Source organism: Crocuta crocuta, unplaced genomic scaffold, assembly GCF_008692635.1.
Source record: "Crocuta crocuta isolate KB4526 unplaced genomic scaffold, BGI_CrCroc_1.0 scaffold153, whole genome shotgun sequence".
Lineage (NCBI taxonomy): Eukaryota > Metazoa > Chordata > Mammalia > Carnivora > Hyaenidae > Crocuta > Crocuta crocuta.
This window is the reverse complement of record NW_027529525.1, coordinates 3,520,938-3,539,865: the sequence shown is the minus strand read 5'-3', so window position 1 is coordinate 3,539,865 and position 18,928 is coordinate 3,520,938. Positions and strand designations below refer to the sequence as shown.

Below are 18,928 nucleotides of genomic sequence, written 5' to 3'. Positions count from 1 at the left end.
TCTTGCCCAGGAAAAGCAAGGCGTGACTTTCACATATAATTCTAATACATGATTTTATACTCTTATTTCATGTAATTTGAAGCCATAGGAAATATATTACTGTGTAATATATGCCAATAATGCTTAAATGCCAGCCACAACTCAAAGTACATGCATTATTAATTGCCCTCCTATAAAAGATTTTTATTTTAAAAAGTTGTTGCTAAAAACAACTACTTTATAAAATTTGGGGTCTGCACATGTCTGTGATTAATCAATCTCTTCTTTCCATTGGACTGTTAACATATTACAAGGCATGGATTTTGTTTTATTTATTTTTCAACCTCCTGCAGTTGTATGCCTGGCACAGTATTAAAAAAAAAAGCGTTAAAAGAAGTTTTTGCTTACATGCATCACCATGGAGCTATATCGACAACCTGAAGCATGCAAGTACTGACATAATACTCTCAGTGTTATCAGAATTTAGACATCTGGAAACACTCAAACATACGGTCCTGAAAAGTTCACTCCAAGACCATTTAGCCCGCATATAAAAGTACTGGGTACTGAATTAGTAAATATAACACAAGTGGAGACAGGAAGAAAATAGTCTAAAGGTAAAAAACATTAAGGATTGTGTGGTTTAAGACAAAACTTAAGAAAGAAAAAAGTTTAATGGAAAGGGAGGTGATCATAAATTTCAAATGCTAACAAGATTTCAAGATGAATGAGATTATGATAAGGGTCTTAGTTTAAACGAATTCTCTCCAGGGACACATGCTGTCAGGATGGATGCTTGTTGCAAAGGTTGAAGAATAAACCACACATTAAAAAATTTGACAATGGGAAGGAATTAAAAATGGAGAAGCTGCTATAAAGGAAAATACAGGCGAAGATCTTTGTCCACCAAATAAGAAAACAATAATTTATGTGTGATGTCAGAAAGAGTGACAGAAGAGAAATCATGAACAGGGAAGGAATATTTATCAGTGAAAGAAGCATAATGAGTTCAAAAGAAATGGGAATCAAGGTTTTACAATGTTTATCCATAAAGCAAATTTGACTCTGGAAGCATAAAATATCTTGAAGAAGTAACAGGGCTTTTCAAAGTATGGTTTTTGATAGTATTTCGTAACAGATGAATAGTTCCTACCTTCACCACTCTCCATGCCTTCTACAAAAATTCCCCCACATTGGGGAAGAATCCAGTACCGGCGTCGGTAACGATCCTGGCCAAACATCATCGAACGCAAAGAGTGAGAAGCGTCAAAGAGCTTCCTTCTGTACTGACTCTGTTGCTGTTAAAAAATGATGCATATAATTAAGCTATGGGTGTCAAGTGCTTTAAAAATTAATATAAAAGTGACTTTATACTTATTATGCCTTTAATAAGCAGATAAATTTCACTACTGGGAACAGATAGTAAAAGAGCTAAATATTCTATGCCTGACTTCAATTTCAGTAATGCTTACAAAGTTAGTAATTATTTTAAAAGTAATTGGAATATTTTTGTTACCAGGGATTAAAAATATGTTTTATTTTACCAGTCATCTTCTGGTAAAGTAAATCTTATGCTTGGTAATAAGCAATGTGATCAACTATTTTATTGGCCGGAGCAAACTGGCTCAATTCTATGGATTATATAGTGTAGAACAAATAACTCTCACAACATATGCAATTAACTGTACCTGTATTTGCTTATTTTTATACTCATACTGTAAACCTAAGCAACATATGACTAAATTTTGGGATGAATCTAACATTGATATAATATATAGGTATCCCATAATATTAATCTCATAATACTTTTAAAAATACATCTTTTTTTTACAAAAGTCTATTTGAAACTCCACTAACGCTACTGAAATTCAATTTTAATTCAATTTTTAAATCAAAAGTATGTAAATCTGTAATTTATAAATCCAATGTAAATAAAATCCACAAATATAATAATATAAAACATAAGAGGCTGAAACTATTACCATGATATTCAACTGAATTTTAAAAGTAATTACTTTCATGAAATAAAACTATGCATTTACTGATACTTTGTATTTAAACAAAGAGCTGAAGAATACAGGCCCTGGCTAAGTTTAGGTTTTTAATCTTCTTATTAAACTTTTAAGGTTTAATTGTGAAAATGTTTCTAGAGCTCCTCATTTTAATTACTTATAAAAATCTTATTTTTATGTGAGGAGCCAGAAAAACTAATTCCATACAAGGTGGATCTTTAAAACACTGCAAAAAAAGATGTTAACTGTAATCTGAAAAGTGCTTACTTTACTCAGTTTTTCAATCTGTTTTTCTAGCTCTTCAACACTTGCTGCTTGGTCACCTTCATCCTATACATAACAAAATACAGTATCATTTACCCATTTTTAAGATTTATTTATTTAATCAATCAATTAGCAAATATGTAATGAAAGTCTTCTATATGCAAAGTACTGGAATATGCATATGGAAATGAGTAAGACTCAGTTGTTCTTTATAAATTAATAATCTGGTAGGGAGACAAATAAAATATTAACACTAAAAAATGAAAACCACCAAATAGTAGGGAGCTATAAGGATTTAACATAGGCAGAGATTAAGAGTCATGGAATTCAGGGGAGGATGAGATTTATTCTAGGGGGAATCTATACTAAGAAAGGCTACATAAAAGAAGTTGTGTTTTAATCAGCTATTGAAGACTGCTTAGGAATTGACTGATCAGAGAAAAAAGGGCAGGGCATTCCAGAAAGAGTTTGACATATCATGACCTTAAAGGTACATCAAGAGATAAGGTGGGAGATGAGGAAAGGATGAGTTTAGGGCTAAATTGTTCAGAGCTGTAAATGCTTGGCAATGGACAATAATATCCCTTGAGGGACATTAAACACCAGAACTATGCTTTATAAATATTAATCTGATAACAGTTGTGAGATGGTCCTGAGCATGGAAAGGACTAGAATTGGTAAATCTCATTAGTAGATTCCTGCAATGATTTGAGAGGGTAGGAAAATGTGGGCCTTGCTAGGATCAAAGAAATAGAAAAGGAGAAAAGCAAATGGATATAAGAGATATTACGTAATTAAAACCAAGTCCTGACAAGTCATGGATATGAGGCAGAGAAGGGTGAGGGAGATAAAGGAAGGAGTAAACTATGATGTTCAGGCTTTACATCTGGGGATTGCAAAAATCTTAGTACCATTAGTCGAGTCACTTTTAAAGCAAAGAAGGTAAGTAACATTTTGAACACATGGAGCTTTTAGAAGAAAAATAATCTCTACTATAATTTCATAAATGGGAAGTATATATGTGACTGATTTTTCTTCATTGCAGAAAATAAGTAAATAAATAAAGGAAAACTTGCCCCAAATTATATTTGAGAGGAAAGGCATTAAATAATAAAAGCTATATGTGCCTCTTTGAATCTCAGCTGCCCTACTTCATGTAGGCAAATTACTTAACTCTTCAAAGACTGTTCTGTTATCTGTAAATTGATGATCACATTACCTGTAACATGGGATTTTTGTGAGAACTACATAAGAAACAGATCTGAAAATAGCTAGCATAGTTCCTGGCATCTAATATATAAATACAGTTACTTTCCTTCTTTCTGAAAATTGTACTTTAATGAGAAGATGTAGGTATATCTTAGGATAAAACAACAACAACAATAACAGAAACCTGTTTTTGATATCCACTTTCTATAAGCATTTTTATAAAGCTACACTGTCACCAACCACTCATGAACAGATATTTCTAGACTGGTATGCTTATCTCCCCGGTACAAGGAAGTGAAAGGAAATCTCATTAGCTTTACTATTATCCATAATTTATCCACCCCTTATCCAAATCTAGTGAACCAAATTATAGAAGCATTTAGGCATATTATTTGTGCTAATAGTAACATGATTTCAATTTGGGATTAAAAGAAACCTAAAATCCTCAAAGCTTGACTCTCAAAGACATATTTACATATCTATATGATTCTAAACCAATCTTTTGATCAGAACATAAATGTTTGATAACTTCCTTATATAAACATATAATTCAATATAATTCATTCAACAAGTATTTGAAATTAGACATCAACGTCTAACTTTCTAAGCCAAATTAACTAACTGCTATTTCTAAGATTCTTCCTATGATGAAAAGGGAGTAAACTGTCTACTGAAGTTTTACTTAAAAAAGCTTTGACAAATAGTCCTTATAATGTTAAGAGACACGAAGGAACTTGAAAGACCAGAGAGAAAGGCAATGACAAAATTAAGAACACATAATCTATCCCTGTCATAGTTCTCCATGGTTTTTCATCCAAAAGAGAGGGCTATTATTTGTCCCTATATATTGGAGGTTAATTGTCCACATAATCTTACATGCTAAAAACGTGCGGTTAAAGTTTACAAAGGTTTCAAAACAAATCTAAGTATTAGGAATACTCCATGTGTTGAAGGAATCAAGAGTAAGAAAAGGGAATCATATCTGAGATACAGGGAAGGATTTTCTAACTGAAAGAGATCACGTGGGCCTCTGCAATTAATACTCTAAGCAGTATAACTACTGACATGAGCTATACTTTAAACAAAAGGCCACATCAGTTTTTGGAGCAATGATGTGCCTATCAGTCAGATTCACTAAATAGTTAAACTTTTATTAAATAGGAAATTGATAAGTGGCTGCCAGTTCTTCATTGTAAAGAAGAGCCCTCAAATCATTTAAAGTAAATGCTAATTTGGCTTCTTAGGTCCTAAAATATTTATTATTTTTACAAGCTTTTAAACTGTTTTCTCACATTAATAACAAGATATACTTTGCCAGGATTTTGATCAATGAAACCTTATAATCTAATTAATTCTATAATTCAACATTCATAAAAAAATAAAGTAGTACTTTAAATAATACATCTGGTCTAAAAACCATTAATGATGATTTTTAAATAATTAATAATGATTTTTAATTCCACTTAAAGAAAAAAGAAATGTATGGTTTGTTAATTTTCCATGTGAAAAAAGAAAGCCAGACCAAACTAATAATTTCTGTAAATAAACTCTAATTTAGTGGGATAATTGCCCAGTAGAGTATACTGAAATCCCAAAACAGAGTTTTAAAATTTATGAGAGTTAACACTTTAAAACAATTTATAACATTAGGTGCTGAAGAGTGATACTAATTCTATGAAAAAGTGATTAATATTGGTCAGAAAGGTTTAATTCCTGCTATGGAGACAGCTCCACCTGCCAAATGAAGCAGATTGGTTATAAATGGTATCTTTTGTTTGAGTAATTACAATTCTGATATCCAAATTATATACCCTTCACATTATTTGTCACAGCATGAAACATATGATCAAGTGGTTTCCAAAGTACGACCTTATGAAATAATTGATTTGTGCAAGGAATCTCAATGTAGTCTCCTTTTCAGATTGGCACTCAAAAGAAGCAAAGCTTATTCTAGTGATTTTTATTATTTTGGTTTAACTATAAGATGGGGAAGAATTTTTCAAAACATTTTGTATGTATGCTATTTTTATTGAAGAGAATTGTATAGCACATGATCTTGTAATTGTTAAGTTCCTCCACATTATCCAGATGCCATCAAAAGTTTGATCCAGTAATTTATCATTGGTCTTGATTAGACATTATTTTCACACCTTCCATCAATAAATTCATCCCTCTAAGTCTTTTTTTCTTTATTTCTCCAGGAGTACTTAGTTGATGCAGGAAAGGAAAAAAGTTCTTTCTAGACTTCCTTAGCTAAACACTCCTGACATCAAGGGCAGAAGGAATGGTTGACAGTAAATTCTTTTTTGAGTGTCATTCTGCAGCCTTATCAGTATTTCTAGCATTCTTTACTGGTAAAAGGTGAATCTCAACCTGTATCTCCCTCTTATACATCTCCATTCCTGTGGCTTATGGTAGTTTCCCTTAAACACACACACTCTCTCTCTCTCTCACACACACACACACACTCTTTCTCTTTCTCTCTCTCTCTCTCTCTCACACACACACACACACACACACACACACACTCCCCTCTATGACCCTGCCTTCCTCTCTGCAGCCAACTCTTCAAAGCTAGCCCCTCCACCTTGATTGAATTCCCTCCAAAATCTTTAGGGACCTTTTATCATTAAATATTCTCTTCTTGTCTTTATTCTTCAAAGCCCCATCCCTTTTTACTGACTCTTTCCCCCTTCAACCAAAAATCATCTCATGTCTTTCACATCTGAAAAATCTTTGGTCTTAGGAATTACCCTTTCTGCTGAGTGACAATGGTTAAAGTAGTCATATTCACTTTCTCACTTTCTAATTCTTCTCAATCACAGCCTGGCTCTGCTCTCTCTCCTCTAATGAAACTGTGCTGGCTTTGGTTACCAATGGCATCTATGTTACCAAATCCAGAGATCACTTTCAGTCCTCACCACACTAGACTCCTATTGCCTTAACACTGTTTATCACAGAAATGCTTGATTTTCTGGGTTTTTATTACAACATGAGTAGAAAAGAGTTAACATTATGCTATCCTTTGAAAGTTTGCTTGCAAGGTTGCCCCTTGATGTCTAGGAACTTGGATTTTAAAGGGTTTCCTTCATTCTGTTAAGACTGGCTCACTAACCTGTTTGATAATGGGTTCATACTTTTCTTCTGTAAGTCTGGAATTTTGGCACATGCTATGCAGGGGGTGCCCATGTGACAGCCCTCAGTAAAAACTCTGGGCACTGGGTATTTAATAGCTACCCTAGTATATAACATTTCACATATTTCCCAACTTATTGCTGGAAGTGTTAAGTTCATTCTGTGTCATTCCCCTAGGAAAAGACTTTTGGAAACTTGGGCCTGGTTTTCTCTGGATTTTGGCTGATATGCCTTTTTTCTTTGCTGGTTATGCTTTGTTTCCTTTTGCAGTAAGAATTCATAGGCATAGCATGACTAGATTCTGAATTCTGTGAGTCCTCCTACTAAATCACAGACTCTGGAGGTGATCTTGGGGATCCTTGACCCACTATAGAAATCTCCTATCTCATTGACTATTCCTTGACCCACTATAGAAATCTCCTACCTCATCGACTATTCCTTCTTCAGCAATAAGCCTTGTGAGATCTTAAATATTGATGTTCCCTGGGGTTCCAACCTCAGTCTGTTACTCTATTCACTAAATCCATCCTCCGGTGAAAACTTATCTTATGATTTTCAATTATTGTTTATGTGCTAATAACTTTCAGATCTATATTTTCAAGATTAAATTCTTCAGGCTTCAGATTTTTTTTAAGTTTATGTGTTTGACAGAGGTGTATGTGTGAGAGAGCGAGAGAGAGAGGGAGAGAGAGAGAAAGAGAGAGATAGAGAGGGAGAGAGAGAGAGATAGGGAGAGGGTGCAGGGGAAGAGGCAGAGAGAGGAGAGGACAGAGAACCCCAAGCATGCTCCATATGACATGGGGCTCAAACACACAAACTGAAATCATGACCTGAGCTGAAATCAAGAGTCAGACGCTCAACTGACTGAGGCATTCAGGTGCCCCTGGGCTTCAGATTTTTAAAACCAACTGACTGCTAAAGTTCTGCAAAGGCACCTCAAATTCAACATATCTAAACTATGCCTGCCATCATTTCCTATCTTCAACTATCTGTACCTTCCTCCCCTATCATCTATGTACTCTGCTTCTCCTGATTTCCCTCAGTTAATGGCAACAATAATATATAATCTCCTAAGCCAGATAGTTGGGAATCAATCCTGCCCCTCTGTCAACCTGCACAGCCCATCTTCAAATAGTACTCATTCTTCACACTAAGTATTTATTAAATCCTTTGCTCCTTCTTCATCCCAACAACCACTGGTCTAGTTTCAGACACCCTCACAACTCATCTAAACTACTGCAATATCTCCTGACTGATCTTCCCACCTCTGATCTTGCCCTACCCAAATCTATTTCTATCTTCCACAGAGCTGCTATAGTGAGTCACTTAAAACTCAAGTCCAACTATGTCACTGCTTTACTTATAACCCTTCGATGGCTTCCTATCACCAAAAAAGTATAAAATCCTAGTTCACAGCTATTGGATAGGAGCCTCTCTAGTAACACTGAAGCACTTGTAACTCTTAAAGCAAAAGCATGTTGTGGTTTCAGGCTTCTGTGCCTGAACAGCTCATGCTGTTCTCTCTGCCTGGAATACTTCTATAGATTCTTCCCCAGGCAACATGGAGCCCACTTTGTAGCCTCAACTATTGAGTCCAGAAGGCCTTTGTGAGAATTTATTCCTCCAAAGGCTAAATGCCCTTCCTTTGTACCGACTAGCACATTGTAAATACTCCTGTCAAATCAGTGAACACTTAACACATTATATTCGGTTACTGCAAATCTTCCTCAGTGAGAACATAAAATGAGAGGGGATTTTCAGTGCCTTATTCACCTTTGATCAAAAGTGCCCAGAGCTAGGCACATAATAAACAGGTATTTAAGAAATACACCAATCTCACTAAACCTGACAATATTTTTAAGGCATGAAGGAGTCTGCAAATGTAAGATATTATGCTAATAGATAAAAGGGAATACCTCAAATTTGGAATCTGCATAGTTCTCTGAGAATGTTCAAGTCATCATATAAAAAGAAAAACTTCACTTCTTTTATTCAGTATAAGTGCTTTCTATGGGTAGGCACTGTATTCAATAGTAATGTAATTATCACAAAAAGCTGTGTGAAGTGAGTGTTGTAACATTCAGTTTTCAGACGAAGAAACTGAGGCAGCTAACTGTCAAAATGGAATTCAAACACAAATCCATTTGACTCCAAATTCTGTTATTTTTCCAATATGTTATGCAGTCTTAGTTGAGTTTAAAATCAACCTAACTTAGGGGCGCCCGGGTGGCTTAGTCGGTTGGGCGTCCGCTTTCGCCCAGGTCATGATCTTGCGGTTCGTGGGTTCGAGCCCCGCGTCGGGTTCTGTGCTGACTGCCAGCTCAGAGCCTGGAGCCTGTTTCAGTCTGTGACTCCCTCTCTCTCTGACCCTCCCCTGCTCACACTGTCTCTCTCTCTCTCTCTCTCCTAGAAATAAATAAAACATTTAAAAAAATAAATAAATAAAATCAACCTAACTTAATTACCTCATCTTCACAGATATCAGTCTTCTTCCCTTTTTTGTCTTCTTTATCTTCTTCATCCTCTTCATCTTCATCAGCTTGTTCATCACTATCATCATCATCATCATCATCAAAATCACTGTCTCCCCCCTTCCTTCTTCGTTTACGTCCTGGAGTGGGTGTGCCCAATGGATGCTGTTCTTCCCCAAGATCAATGCCACCTGAAGTGTCTCTTTTGCCTGTTTTCTTAGCATGAATGATTCTAAGCCTTTAAATATGAAAAAAAAAATGATGATATGGGAGAAAAGTCTTCTCTCTATACTTTTTAAAAAACATGAGTTTTAATAAAAAATATCACCAGGTATTTTTGCCAGTAAGCAATAAATCAATGATAGTAAAAAGTGGAATTAAGGAAATTTAACACATATGTTTCCTGAAATTATAGAATATATCAACTTTCAAGAATTATTCAGGATATCTTTTTGGAATTAGAACATATTTAAAAAAGTAAAACTTAGAAGGCTGAAAAGATTAACTCTAGCAATGGCCAAGTGATAACTCTTGATCTCATACTATTAGACTGAATAAATTTCAATCAAATTACTGCAAAGAAAACTACCCTTTTAACATAGAAGTTACCTAATTTCCTGGCAGGAAACTAAATAAGTTTTATTTATTTATTTTTTTTTTAATAGTTTATTGTCAAATTAGTTTCCACATAACACTCAGTGCTCATCCCCACAAGTGTCCTCCAATAAGTTTTAATGCTGAATACATTTGGATATGTTAGACCCTCTGTAAAAGTAAACTTTAATTAGAAAGCAATTTTAAAAAAGTGGTAGTTCCAAACAGATTCTATTTATGGAAAAAGGGAGCAACAACAATCTTAGAAAATGTGATTGTTTGATTTTTTTTGAAATAAAGATAAATGGAGTGTCTTTTAAGTTTGAAGAATATGAGCTTAATGAGTCTCACTATATCTTATGTCCACTGTAAATTCTGACCCTGAATTTCATTAATTTCATAACTCATCTTAATTAAGCTTTAACTTTCCTAATTCTTAGATGAAATAAAGTTGAAATTCTATCTTTGTAATTTCTATGTTTTACAGGGGAATTTGTACAAAGGAAAAAAGGTAAACTAATTTTAATGAAACAGGACTTACTTGCGAAGTTTACCTTCTACTACCCATTTATCTCTCCTCAAGTTTGACATGTAATCAATGTTCTTGTCAATTTCACTGTCAATGCAAAAATTTATTAGAAGGCATAAATTAATCAATTATGGGACACTTTGATACTTTGATTTGGCAATAAGCAAATTGATAGTTTTTTAGTTAGTAAAAATGCTTGCCTATGAATAGCAAAAACAATTGAAAATTATATTAATACATGATCATAGCTTAAAGAAATATAGAAAACTTAAAGTGCCAAGTAATTATAGAAATGCATGGCTCCAAAATATTTGGATTGATCCTTTTCTACAAAGGTAAAAGACTAAAATTAACATATTTAAATAAAATAATAAATAGCAAGAACAAGATGAATATGGATTTGTTCACCAAATCTTGAAATACTAGAGTGAAGAAATTACTTTACTCTTAAATAAGATTAAGTACTTTTAAGCACAAATTAATAAATTAATAAACAAAAATTATTAAGATTGAATTAGCACATAATAAAGTAAAAAGTTGCTAGGTAATTCTAGGAATGCCTACTAAGGAAAATCAGGTAGTCATCTATGATTGAAAGATGTCAAAAAGAGAAAAATTCTGTATTCTTTCATTGGTGCTGGATTCTGGTACCACAACAAAAGAAAACAGGTATATTTACATTTCAGTATATAATTAACAAAATTATTATATAAGCAAATTACAAAGACTATATACAGTATGATCCCAATGTTTTAATAGACTGTAAAGAAATACAATAAAATATTACTAGCATAATTATCTCTGAATGGTGAGGTTAAGTGTAACTATAATTTTTTTCTTTGTGCTACTCTATGATTTCAAAATTTCTATAAGAACATTTGTATTATTTTGTGTAATAGACAAACTCAAAACAGAAAAGAATCACCAGAAAAGTCTGCTTACCTTACCACACTCTTACTGCATGCCAGTTCATTGATCAGGAAAGCCAAGACTGAGGCTTTCTGTGCTGGGGTATGAGCCTGAAAAGCTTTGGTTTTCAGGCTTTCAGTAAGCTCAGTTTGTCCACAGTGGGCTTCCATAAAAATCTGCAAAATCTCGGAAACATTGTCTCGATTCACACCAACATTCAGCAAATGTTCTCCAAGAGCTGTTTTGGCCTATAAAAATTTGGCATTTTTATCAGTATTGATCATAGCCATTCATAACATAAAGACAATAAGATTTTAAAATATTGATATTACATGATCTAGATATTACTGACAAGGACTTTATTCACATTTTATCAGTACTAGTATGGGGTGAGTTCAAGAGCATTATCACTGTGTTCTGGCTCTGTGGTGTGATGGGTTCCATTGCCTGCTATACTGAATGAATAGGGAGATAGAAGAATAATTAACAGGTGCATCTGGCAGCTTCTCATTGTACAACAATATCTACAGCAAAGTTGACTGAAATGTGTATCTTAGTTGAAATTAAGATAAATTTTAACTTATTGGGTATTCACTGAGCAGTACAGAGTCTTAATGTGCTAGTCTGTAGATGCTTTGGTTAGCCTGAGTTATTCACAGTGATTCAGAGAGAATACAGTATAATTTTAAAAGGTACCCATACATTCTAATTGGTTTAGGAATTATGAATTCTGTTTTGTCTGATATCACATGGGTATTTCCTTAAATCAACTTGTTTTTTGCTGACAGCTAGAGAAAAACAAGAATCTGGGAATGATCTATATTCCTTAGGTTCTATGAATCAGATGTTTCTAGGTTTGTGCCAACTTAACCTAAAGCAAATCTACATTTAACTTGGTGAGACGTGGGAAAAAATTAGATCAGTTTATACAACCTTCTGCTAATGTGCTAACACCAGCTAACAATGCACTGACGGTACAAATTTTAAAAAAAATTATATTTTGGATTTTTTTACCTTGTATCCTGTAATTAGACCTGGATCACATACAGCAGCTGACAGGAGCCTCACAAGCAAGTCTTGTACTTCACCCATGCTGTCCCCTATATTTAGCAATCCCTCTTGAAGAACACTCAGGTTTGGAACATCAATATTCACATCAAAGCCCAAAACTTTACCAAAGTTTCGTAAGAACTGCACCACCATGAGACAGTCTGAAAATGTACTTCCAGAGAGAACAAGTCCTGGAATACGAGGCAACTCTGGCAAAGGCTGAAAATAAAACAAAATAAAATACACATAATTTAAAAGCCAGGATTTTATATCTTCTGTAGTAAAATAGGTTGCTAGCTTTCTTTTTTTTTTTTTTTATATTTTTTATTTATTTCTAGGAGAGAGAGAGAGAGACAGCGTGAGCAGGGCAGGGTCAGAGAGAGAGGGAGATACAGACTCTGAAATAGGCTCCAGGCTCTGAGCTGGCAGTCAACACAGAGCCCGACGCGGGGCTCGAACCCACGAACCGCGAGATCATGACCTAAGCGAAAGTCGGACGCTTAACCGACTAAGCCACCCAGGCGCCCCGCTAGCTTTCTTTTTACTGCATTATACCAGTGATTTCCTCTCTGGATTATAAATCCTCTGGGGGCATTTCTACAACTCCCCCGGTATTAAGTATAGATAGGTTCTTGAATGCAAATAACCAACAATAAATTTTGCTTAAACTCAACATGAACTTAGATTTCTGCAAAAGAGAACACTAATTTTAATTAACTTATATATTTATAAAACATGGTTTATACAGCTGGAGCAAAAATTAGATAACATAAGAAACACTTAATTCGGGGGTACCTGGGTGGCTCAGTCTGTTAAGCAACTGACTCTTGAGCACGGCTTTGGTCATGATCTCATGACTCATGAGTTTGAGCCCCCCATCAGGCTCTGTGCTGACAGCATGGAGCCTGCTTGGGATTTGGTCTCTCTCTCTCTGCCCCTCCCCACTTGCTCTCTCTCTCTCTAAGGATAAATAAAAATAAACTTAAAAAAAGAAAAACATTTAATTTGGAGACTTTCTTCCTGAACCTATCATACACACACATTTCCATATGATTCTAAAAATGTATATAACAAAGCTAACAAAAGTAAGGTTTAAAATGAACATATATTTGATACAGTGCATATTGATTTAAATAAAAAGAAAGATGCAGGAAGATAAAGCTCACATAGGATTAAAAAATATTTACTCACTTCAAGATTTATTAAATGTGTTAACTAATGTATATGCCCATTCTGGGTTTGGGAAATTTTCAACATCCAATTGACTATACTTAGTATGTATACTTTCTCATTTTATGCTAAGTACATAGAATATTAATATAATAAAATCCTCACTGGAGTGTTAAAAGTTTGCTTTAAGCACCATTGTTTTTTCAAATATTTTTTAATGTTTATTTATTTGAGAGAGACGAAGAGACAGAGTGCGAGTGGGGGAGAGGAAGAGAGAGAGGGAGACACAGAATCCAAAGCAGGCTCCAGGCTCTGAGCTGTCAGCACAGAGCCCGATGGAGGGCCAAACTCATGAACTGCGAGATCATGACCTGAGCCGAAGTCGGTTACTTAACTGACTGGGCCACCTAGGCCCCCTGCTTTAAGCACTTTAGAAGAGAGCTTGTACAAGTCAAGAGACAATCATTATTTGTATATCTGATGAATATAGCATATAAGTAAATATAGATGCTATTGATCAAGCAAAATAATATATTATTAAGGCAATATTGTAGAGATGATATGCAGTATCGATAGAATTCTCTATAAATACCATCTTCTTGGCAACAAACAAAATAGATCTCTACTCATAAATATGTGAAATCATACCCGCTACCAAGATTATTTTGGTCTTTCCACATGTCTACTTATATATATATTAATATATTTTAGCCACATTACATGTTTGTGAAGGATGATGGAGGAGAAAACACACAGGAGGTAATTTGGTTGGACATACTTCCTGGCTTTCAATGTAATCAACAGCATGAATTCTGGAATTTAGCAAACTGGAGACTGAATCCAAGTTGCAATTTATTAGCAGTTTAATCTTGGGCAAGTTCCTTAACCTTTTTGTGTCTCAGTTTTCCCATCTGTAAATGGGCATAAATACCAGTTCCACAGGACTATGGTGAGGATTAAATGAGAGAACTCATTTAAAGCATTTAGCATAGTGCCTGGCATGTAGCAAGGATACTCAATAAAAGTTAGCTACAATTACTAAAGCATTGTAGGAGGTTACAGATTATAAATCTTAGTTTATGTAAATTTCTACAGGGGCATGGTGAGGAGTTAGAAATTTCTGTACCTAAATGCCTGTGAAGAACCAAATGACACATAGAAATCCTATCTACTTCTATAATTCATCTTTAGGGATTTCTTCAGTATTTCTACTTAAATTTAAAAAGGTTTAGGGGTACCTAGGTGACTCAGTGGGTTAAGAGTCCAACTCTTTGTTTTGGATCAGGTCATGATCTCATGGTTCGTGAGTTCAAGCCCACCTCAGGGATTCTCTCTCTCTCCCTCTCTCTGCCCCACCGCTGTGCATGCTCCCTTTCTCTCTCTCTCTCTCAAAATAAGTAAGAAAACAAAAAGGTTTACAGTGCTCCACTTACATATTAAGAAGTGCCATTATTATCATAGGGGCTCTAGAGAGGTTTATTGGTGGCCATCCAGAAAACACAGATTGACCTAGACTTGGAAATCTACTGATCTAATTAAAAACAAAAGGCTTCCATAATGGCAACTCTGGCAAAGGAATCAAGTGAGATACAGGAAAAATTAAATTTATTAATGAAATGGTTTACATGATAAATTACCTTTTGGTCTGCTAAGCACATGTCTTCATTAGGCTTCTTTAGTTCCTTTGCCATTTCTAATTCTAATCTTCGTTGCTCCAGTTTACGCTCTTTATTTAATCTTTTCTCATCACGTTTTTCTTGCTTCAACCGTTCTTTTTCCTAAAAATAAAACCATGTCCAAAACTCTCTTTAATCACTGGATGTGTTTGAAAAATTTCCAGTTAACATTTATAAAGTTAACAAAGTGTTATTATTTCCATGAACAGAATTCCCCTAAGAGATTTAGGAATAGACTTGGAACTACATAGAAACAATAGCTTATTTTGCTTTTTAGTGTTTTCACCCTTTGAATTTGAAATAATCTTATGACTGTATGTGTGTGTGTCTATGTGTGTGTGTGTGTTTATATTACACATATTATACTCAACTCAGACTATTCCATTATTCAGAATTTATTCAATCCTTCCCCAGCTTACATTAAGAGAATGAAATACTTAATTAATAAGAACAGGTACATAAAATGCACATGGGTAACTAAATATAAAATACACTTAGCTAGTATTAACACAAGTTTTTGTGTAGCTCTAGGAAGCAAGGGAGGATTTACAGCATGAAAGTGGAAGCAACATGCTTGAATTACAAAAGCAGTTCCTTCAAAGTACATTAGCTAGTCCTAAAATAGCATCTGTAATGAAATCAAAATATTATTTGCCACTATAAACAACACTTAAGGGAATGTAAAATGAATTCTGAAGGCAATTCCAAAAGCATTCAAAAAATATTTTCAGTAATGACAACAATATGGAAATAATTGCCCTGTCTCCCTGTTGTAGGGGATGACACTCTCTTGGAAGAAGTCAAGAGATTTTCTTTAATAGTATTAGTGTATTATTTTATTGCCATACCTCAAATGCAATTCTTATTTAGAGGAGAAATAATGGTAGAATCATCAGGCAGTCCTAACCTAGTACCTTACATACCTGACACGTTAATGATGAGTTTACTTTTGTAAAGCAGGTCATGTCTCTTTCTTGATTAAAAAGCTTTCATTTCTTTTTTTATTTTTAACAAAATAAAGTCCAACTCCTTACTTTTGAACTCAAACACTCTTCTTTTTCAATCTTATCTCCCATTTTTTGATGAACTTCTTGTTTCCTTACCTCCTTATATTGGTGCACTAAAGCCAGGAAGGTCATTAATCCCATCTAGTGGATCTGAATCTTAGTGAAACACTACCACCTGTTCTCTCTTATCAATTTCCCTTAATTCTCATAGCCCAACCTATAATTTTAACATTGCACTTAATGCTTCCTATTCTATAGTAGCANTGGGAATGGGGATTGGGGAGGAGAACAGAGAGGACCGGAGAGGATATATTCCAGGCAGAGTAGAGAAAGCACAGTGTATTTGAGAAATTGCTAGTAGTTTCAAGGGTGGAGTGTAAGTTGCAGGTTTAATAGTTGCTGAGTATTATGATACAGAGTCAGAGGCCGGGTCACGAGAGCCTTTTTATACAATATGCTCAAGTCACTGCTCATTTTTATACTGCTTCTAAATTTCTGGGTTACTGATTCAAGCAGGCATTTGGAAGGAAAATGAAAAGGAAGCTATTCTGTGAGATTATTGACACCAAAAAAGTGCTACAATTAATCTTATCGATTATAAACTCAAAGTAGTTTCTGAGGGTCTAATGACATAAAATATACACAATTAACATGCAACATCTCCACAATGCAGTATAGATTTTTCAAATCAAATTATCATTGGTAGAACAATTTTTCCCCAGAATTGGATTTTTAATTTATAAACACATGAAATGTTGCTCTAAGAATTTTTCCAAGGAAGAGAAAACTTTTTGGTCATTCACCAGAATAACGAATTACAATCACCAACAGAAAAAACAAATGTCTCTTATAGATTTCAAAGTGGCTGGTGTAAATTTTTCTTCTATATAGGACTAACTCAGAATTCTTAATGATGTTCATAACAGTAATTACAAAACTAATAACTGATATTAAAATTTACTAAAAACTGTTGAAACTGGTCACCATTTCTTTTCAAAAAGAGAAGAAGGGCATGTGTAACACTGATGCTTTCTTCGCTGTGCTAACTCCACATTGGCGGCAATCTGGGGGTACGTAACACTTCAATGATACATAGACAATGAGTTAGAGTGCATTTGATGTCACGAGGCAAGTATGCCTTAGCTAGTGATAGGCAGTATTTTCTCCAGTTAAAAGCATGGCTATAATATGGAATGGAGAGTAAAATGACATAGATTTTTAGGAAAAAATGAAGATGTCCAAGAAATCGTAGAAATCTGTAGGGCCTTTATTACTTAAAGACAAGTATCCATTCTTGTCTTGATGTATTAGGGATACTTCACAGGCAACATGACATTTCTAAATGCAGTGAATTTGGTGAATTTACTCACTAATTTATTTAATGAACTTTAATGAACTCTATAAGACTAATAGAAATCCTGTGGTTCAGATATAAGATAACTTCTAAAGAACTAGAGCTTCTGGGTCCCCTCAACAATCAACTAATATTTAACATGGTTTATAAAGACCATCATGATCTAGTCCTACACAAATTTTGGTCTGCTATGTCATGATTCCCAGTAGAGTTCCCACACTCTGGTTATATTATGAGATACACCTGTGTTGAGAAGATAGTGTAACCAGTTTGAGGCATTGCTTGGATGATGATGATGGTGATGATGATGATGACGATGACGACGATGATGAAGAGAAAGGACAAGGAGGAGGACAAGAGGAAGAGGAGGAGTAAAGAGATGAGGAAGAGAAGGAAAAGAAGGAGAAAAGCAACAAAGCTAAGACAGGTGCACACACATGGTGAAAACCACCTTCCTCCTCTCTGCCCCACACGTCATGTTGAGTTGTAACACTCTACCTTTGTATATGCCATCTCCTCTGCCTGGAATACAGAACTTCTCTTCCTTAACACAGAAATAAAGCCTGCTTTTTATTCTCCTCATAAATAATAGGTGTCCTCTATTTTCAATTATATACAAAAGCAGATTTTAACATAAATTAATAATACTCTACTTATACTTGGGAATTTAAAATATCTAAGACATATTTCCCAGATCTACTCCAACATTATTAATTTCTTAATCATTTTAATTGCATATATTATGATTGAATTTGGCTTGCAAATACACCTTCCTCATATAGAAATTAAATAGATTTCTTATTTTCTGACACTTTTTTCCAGAAACTAAAGTTTAAAGCAGGTGTGGTATTTTAGGCCAAATTTGAAGATGTTTAAATTTGTGTAGTATTCTCTCTTCTAGACCTGGTATACCATTTGAAAGAGCAATATTTACCAACTTTTCACCTAAGCCTTTCCTTGATATAATATTATGTTTTGTTGCTATGTCAAATGCTAGGATTTCACAATGGAACTTTCTTATTTTGCAAGGACATTCCTCAACAAACCATTTGACCTATCAGAGAAGACTTAATACATCTATCATAATATGAAAAGAATGATAAGACATATTTTACATTAACGTTGGTTAAATTTCAGGGCAATAACTTAGATTGCCTACAAATGACCAAAAAAATATAGCTCCTGACTGTATTTTAGATGGACTGTAAACAATAGAGATTAGTATGGTTCCTCTTAATGTTTTTGGCCTTCATCCTCCTATCTCCTCTAGTTTTCTAGGTGTAGAAATTCTTTTATTCTTTTTAATGTTTATTTACTTTTGAAAGAGAGAGAGACAGAGTACGAGCAGGGGAGGGGCAGAGAGAGAGGGAGACACAAAATGTGAAGTAGGCTCCAGGCTCTGAGGTGTCAGCAAAGAGCCTGACGAGGGGCTAGAACTCACTTGCCGTGAGATCTTGACCTGAGCCGAAGTCGGATGCTTAACCGACTGAGCCACCCAGGCGCCCCTAGATGTAGAGATTCTTGAAGTAAATGAATTTTTGGAATATAAATCATTTATAATAAAAAATA

General features: G+C 34.6%; 1 protein-coding gene across 1 annotated transcript in view; it reads right to left on the bottom strand.

Moving 5' to 3' along the window:
- BAZ2B (bromodomain adjacent to zinc finger domain 2B) overlaps positions 1 to 18,928 on the bottom strand; it is a 384,241-nt gene that overhangs the window by 38,332 nt on the left and 326,981 nt on the right. Inside the window, exons 25-31 of the mRNA XM_077761009.1 lie at positions 14,960 to 15,100; positions 12,117 to 12,371; positions 11,136 to 11,350; positions 10,206 to 10,280; positions 9,065 to 9,308; positions 2,259 to 2,321; positions 1,133 to 1,277 (exon numbers count right to left, since the gene is read on the bottom strand). Of these exons, the coding sequence (XP_077617135.1) occupies positions 1,133 to 1,277; positions 2,259 to 2,321; positions 9,065 to 9,308; positions 10,206 to 10,280; positions 11,136 to 11,350; positions 12,117 to 12,371; positions 14,960 to 15,100 (1,138 nt within the window). The remainder of the gene's footprint in view (positions 1 to 1,132; positions 1,278 to 2,258; positions 2,322 to 9,064; positions 9,309 to 10,205; positions 10,281 to 11,135; positions 11,351 to 12,116; positions 12,372 to 14,959; positions 15,101 to 18,928) is intronic.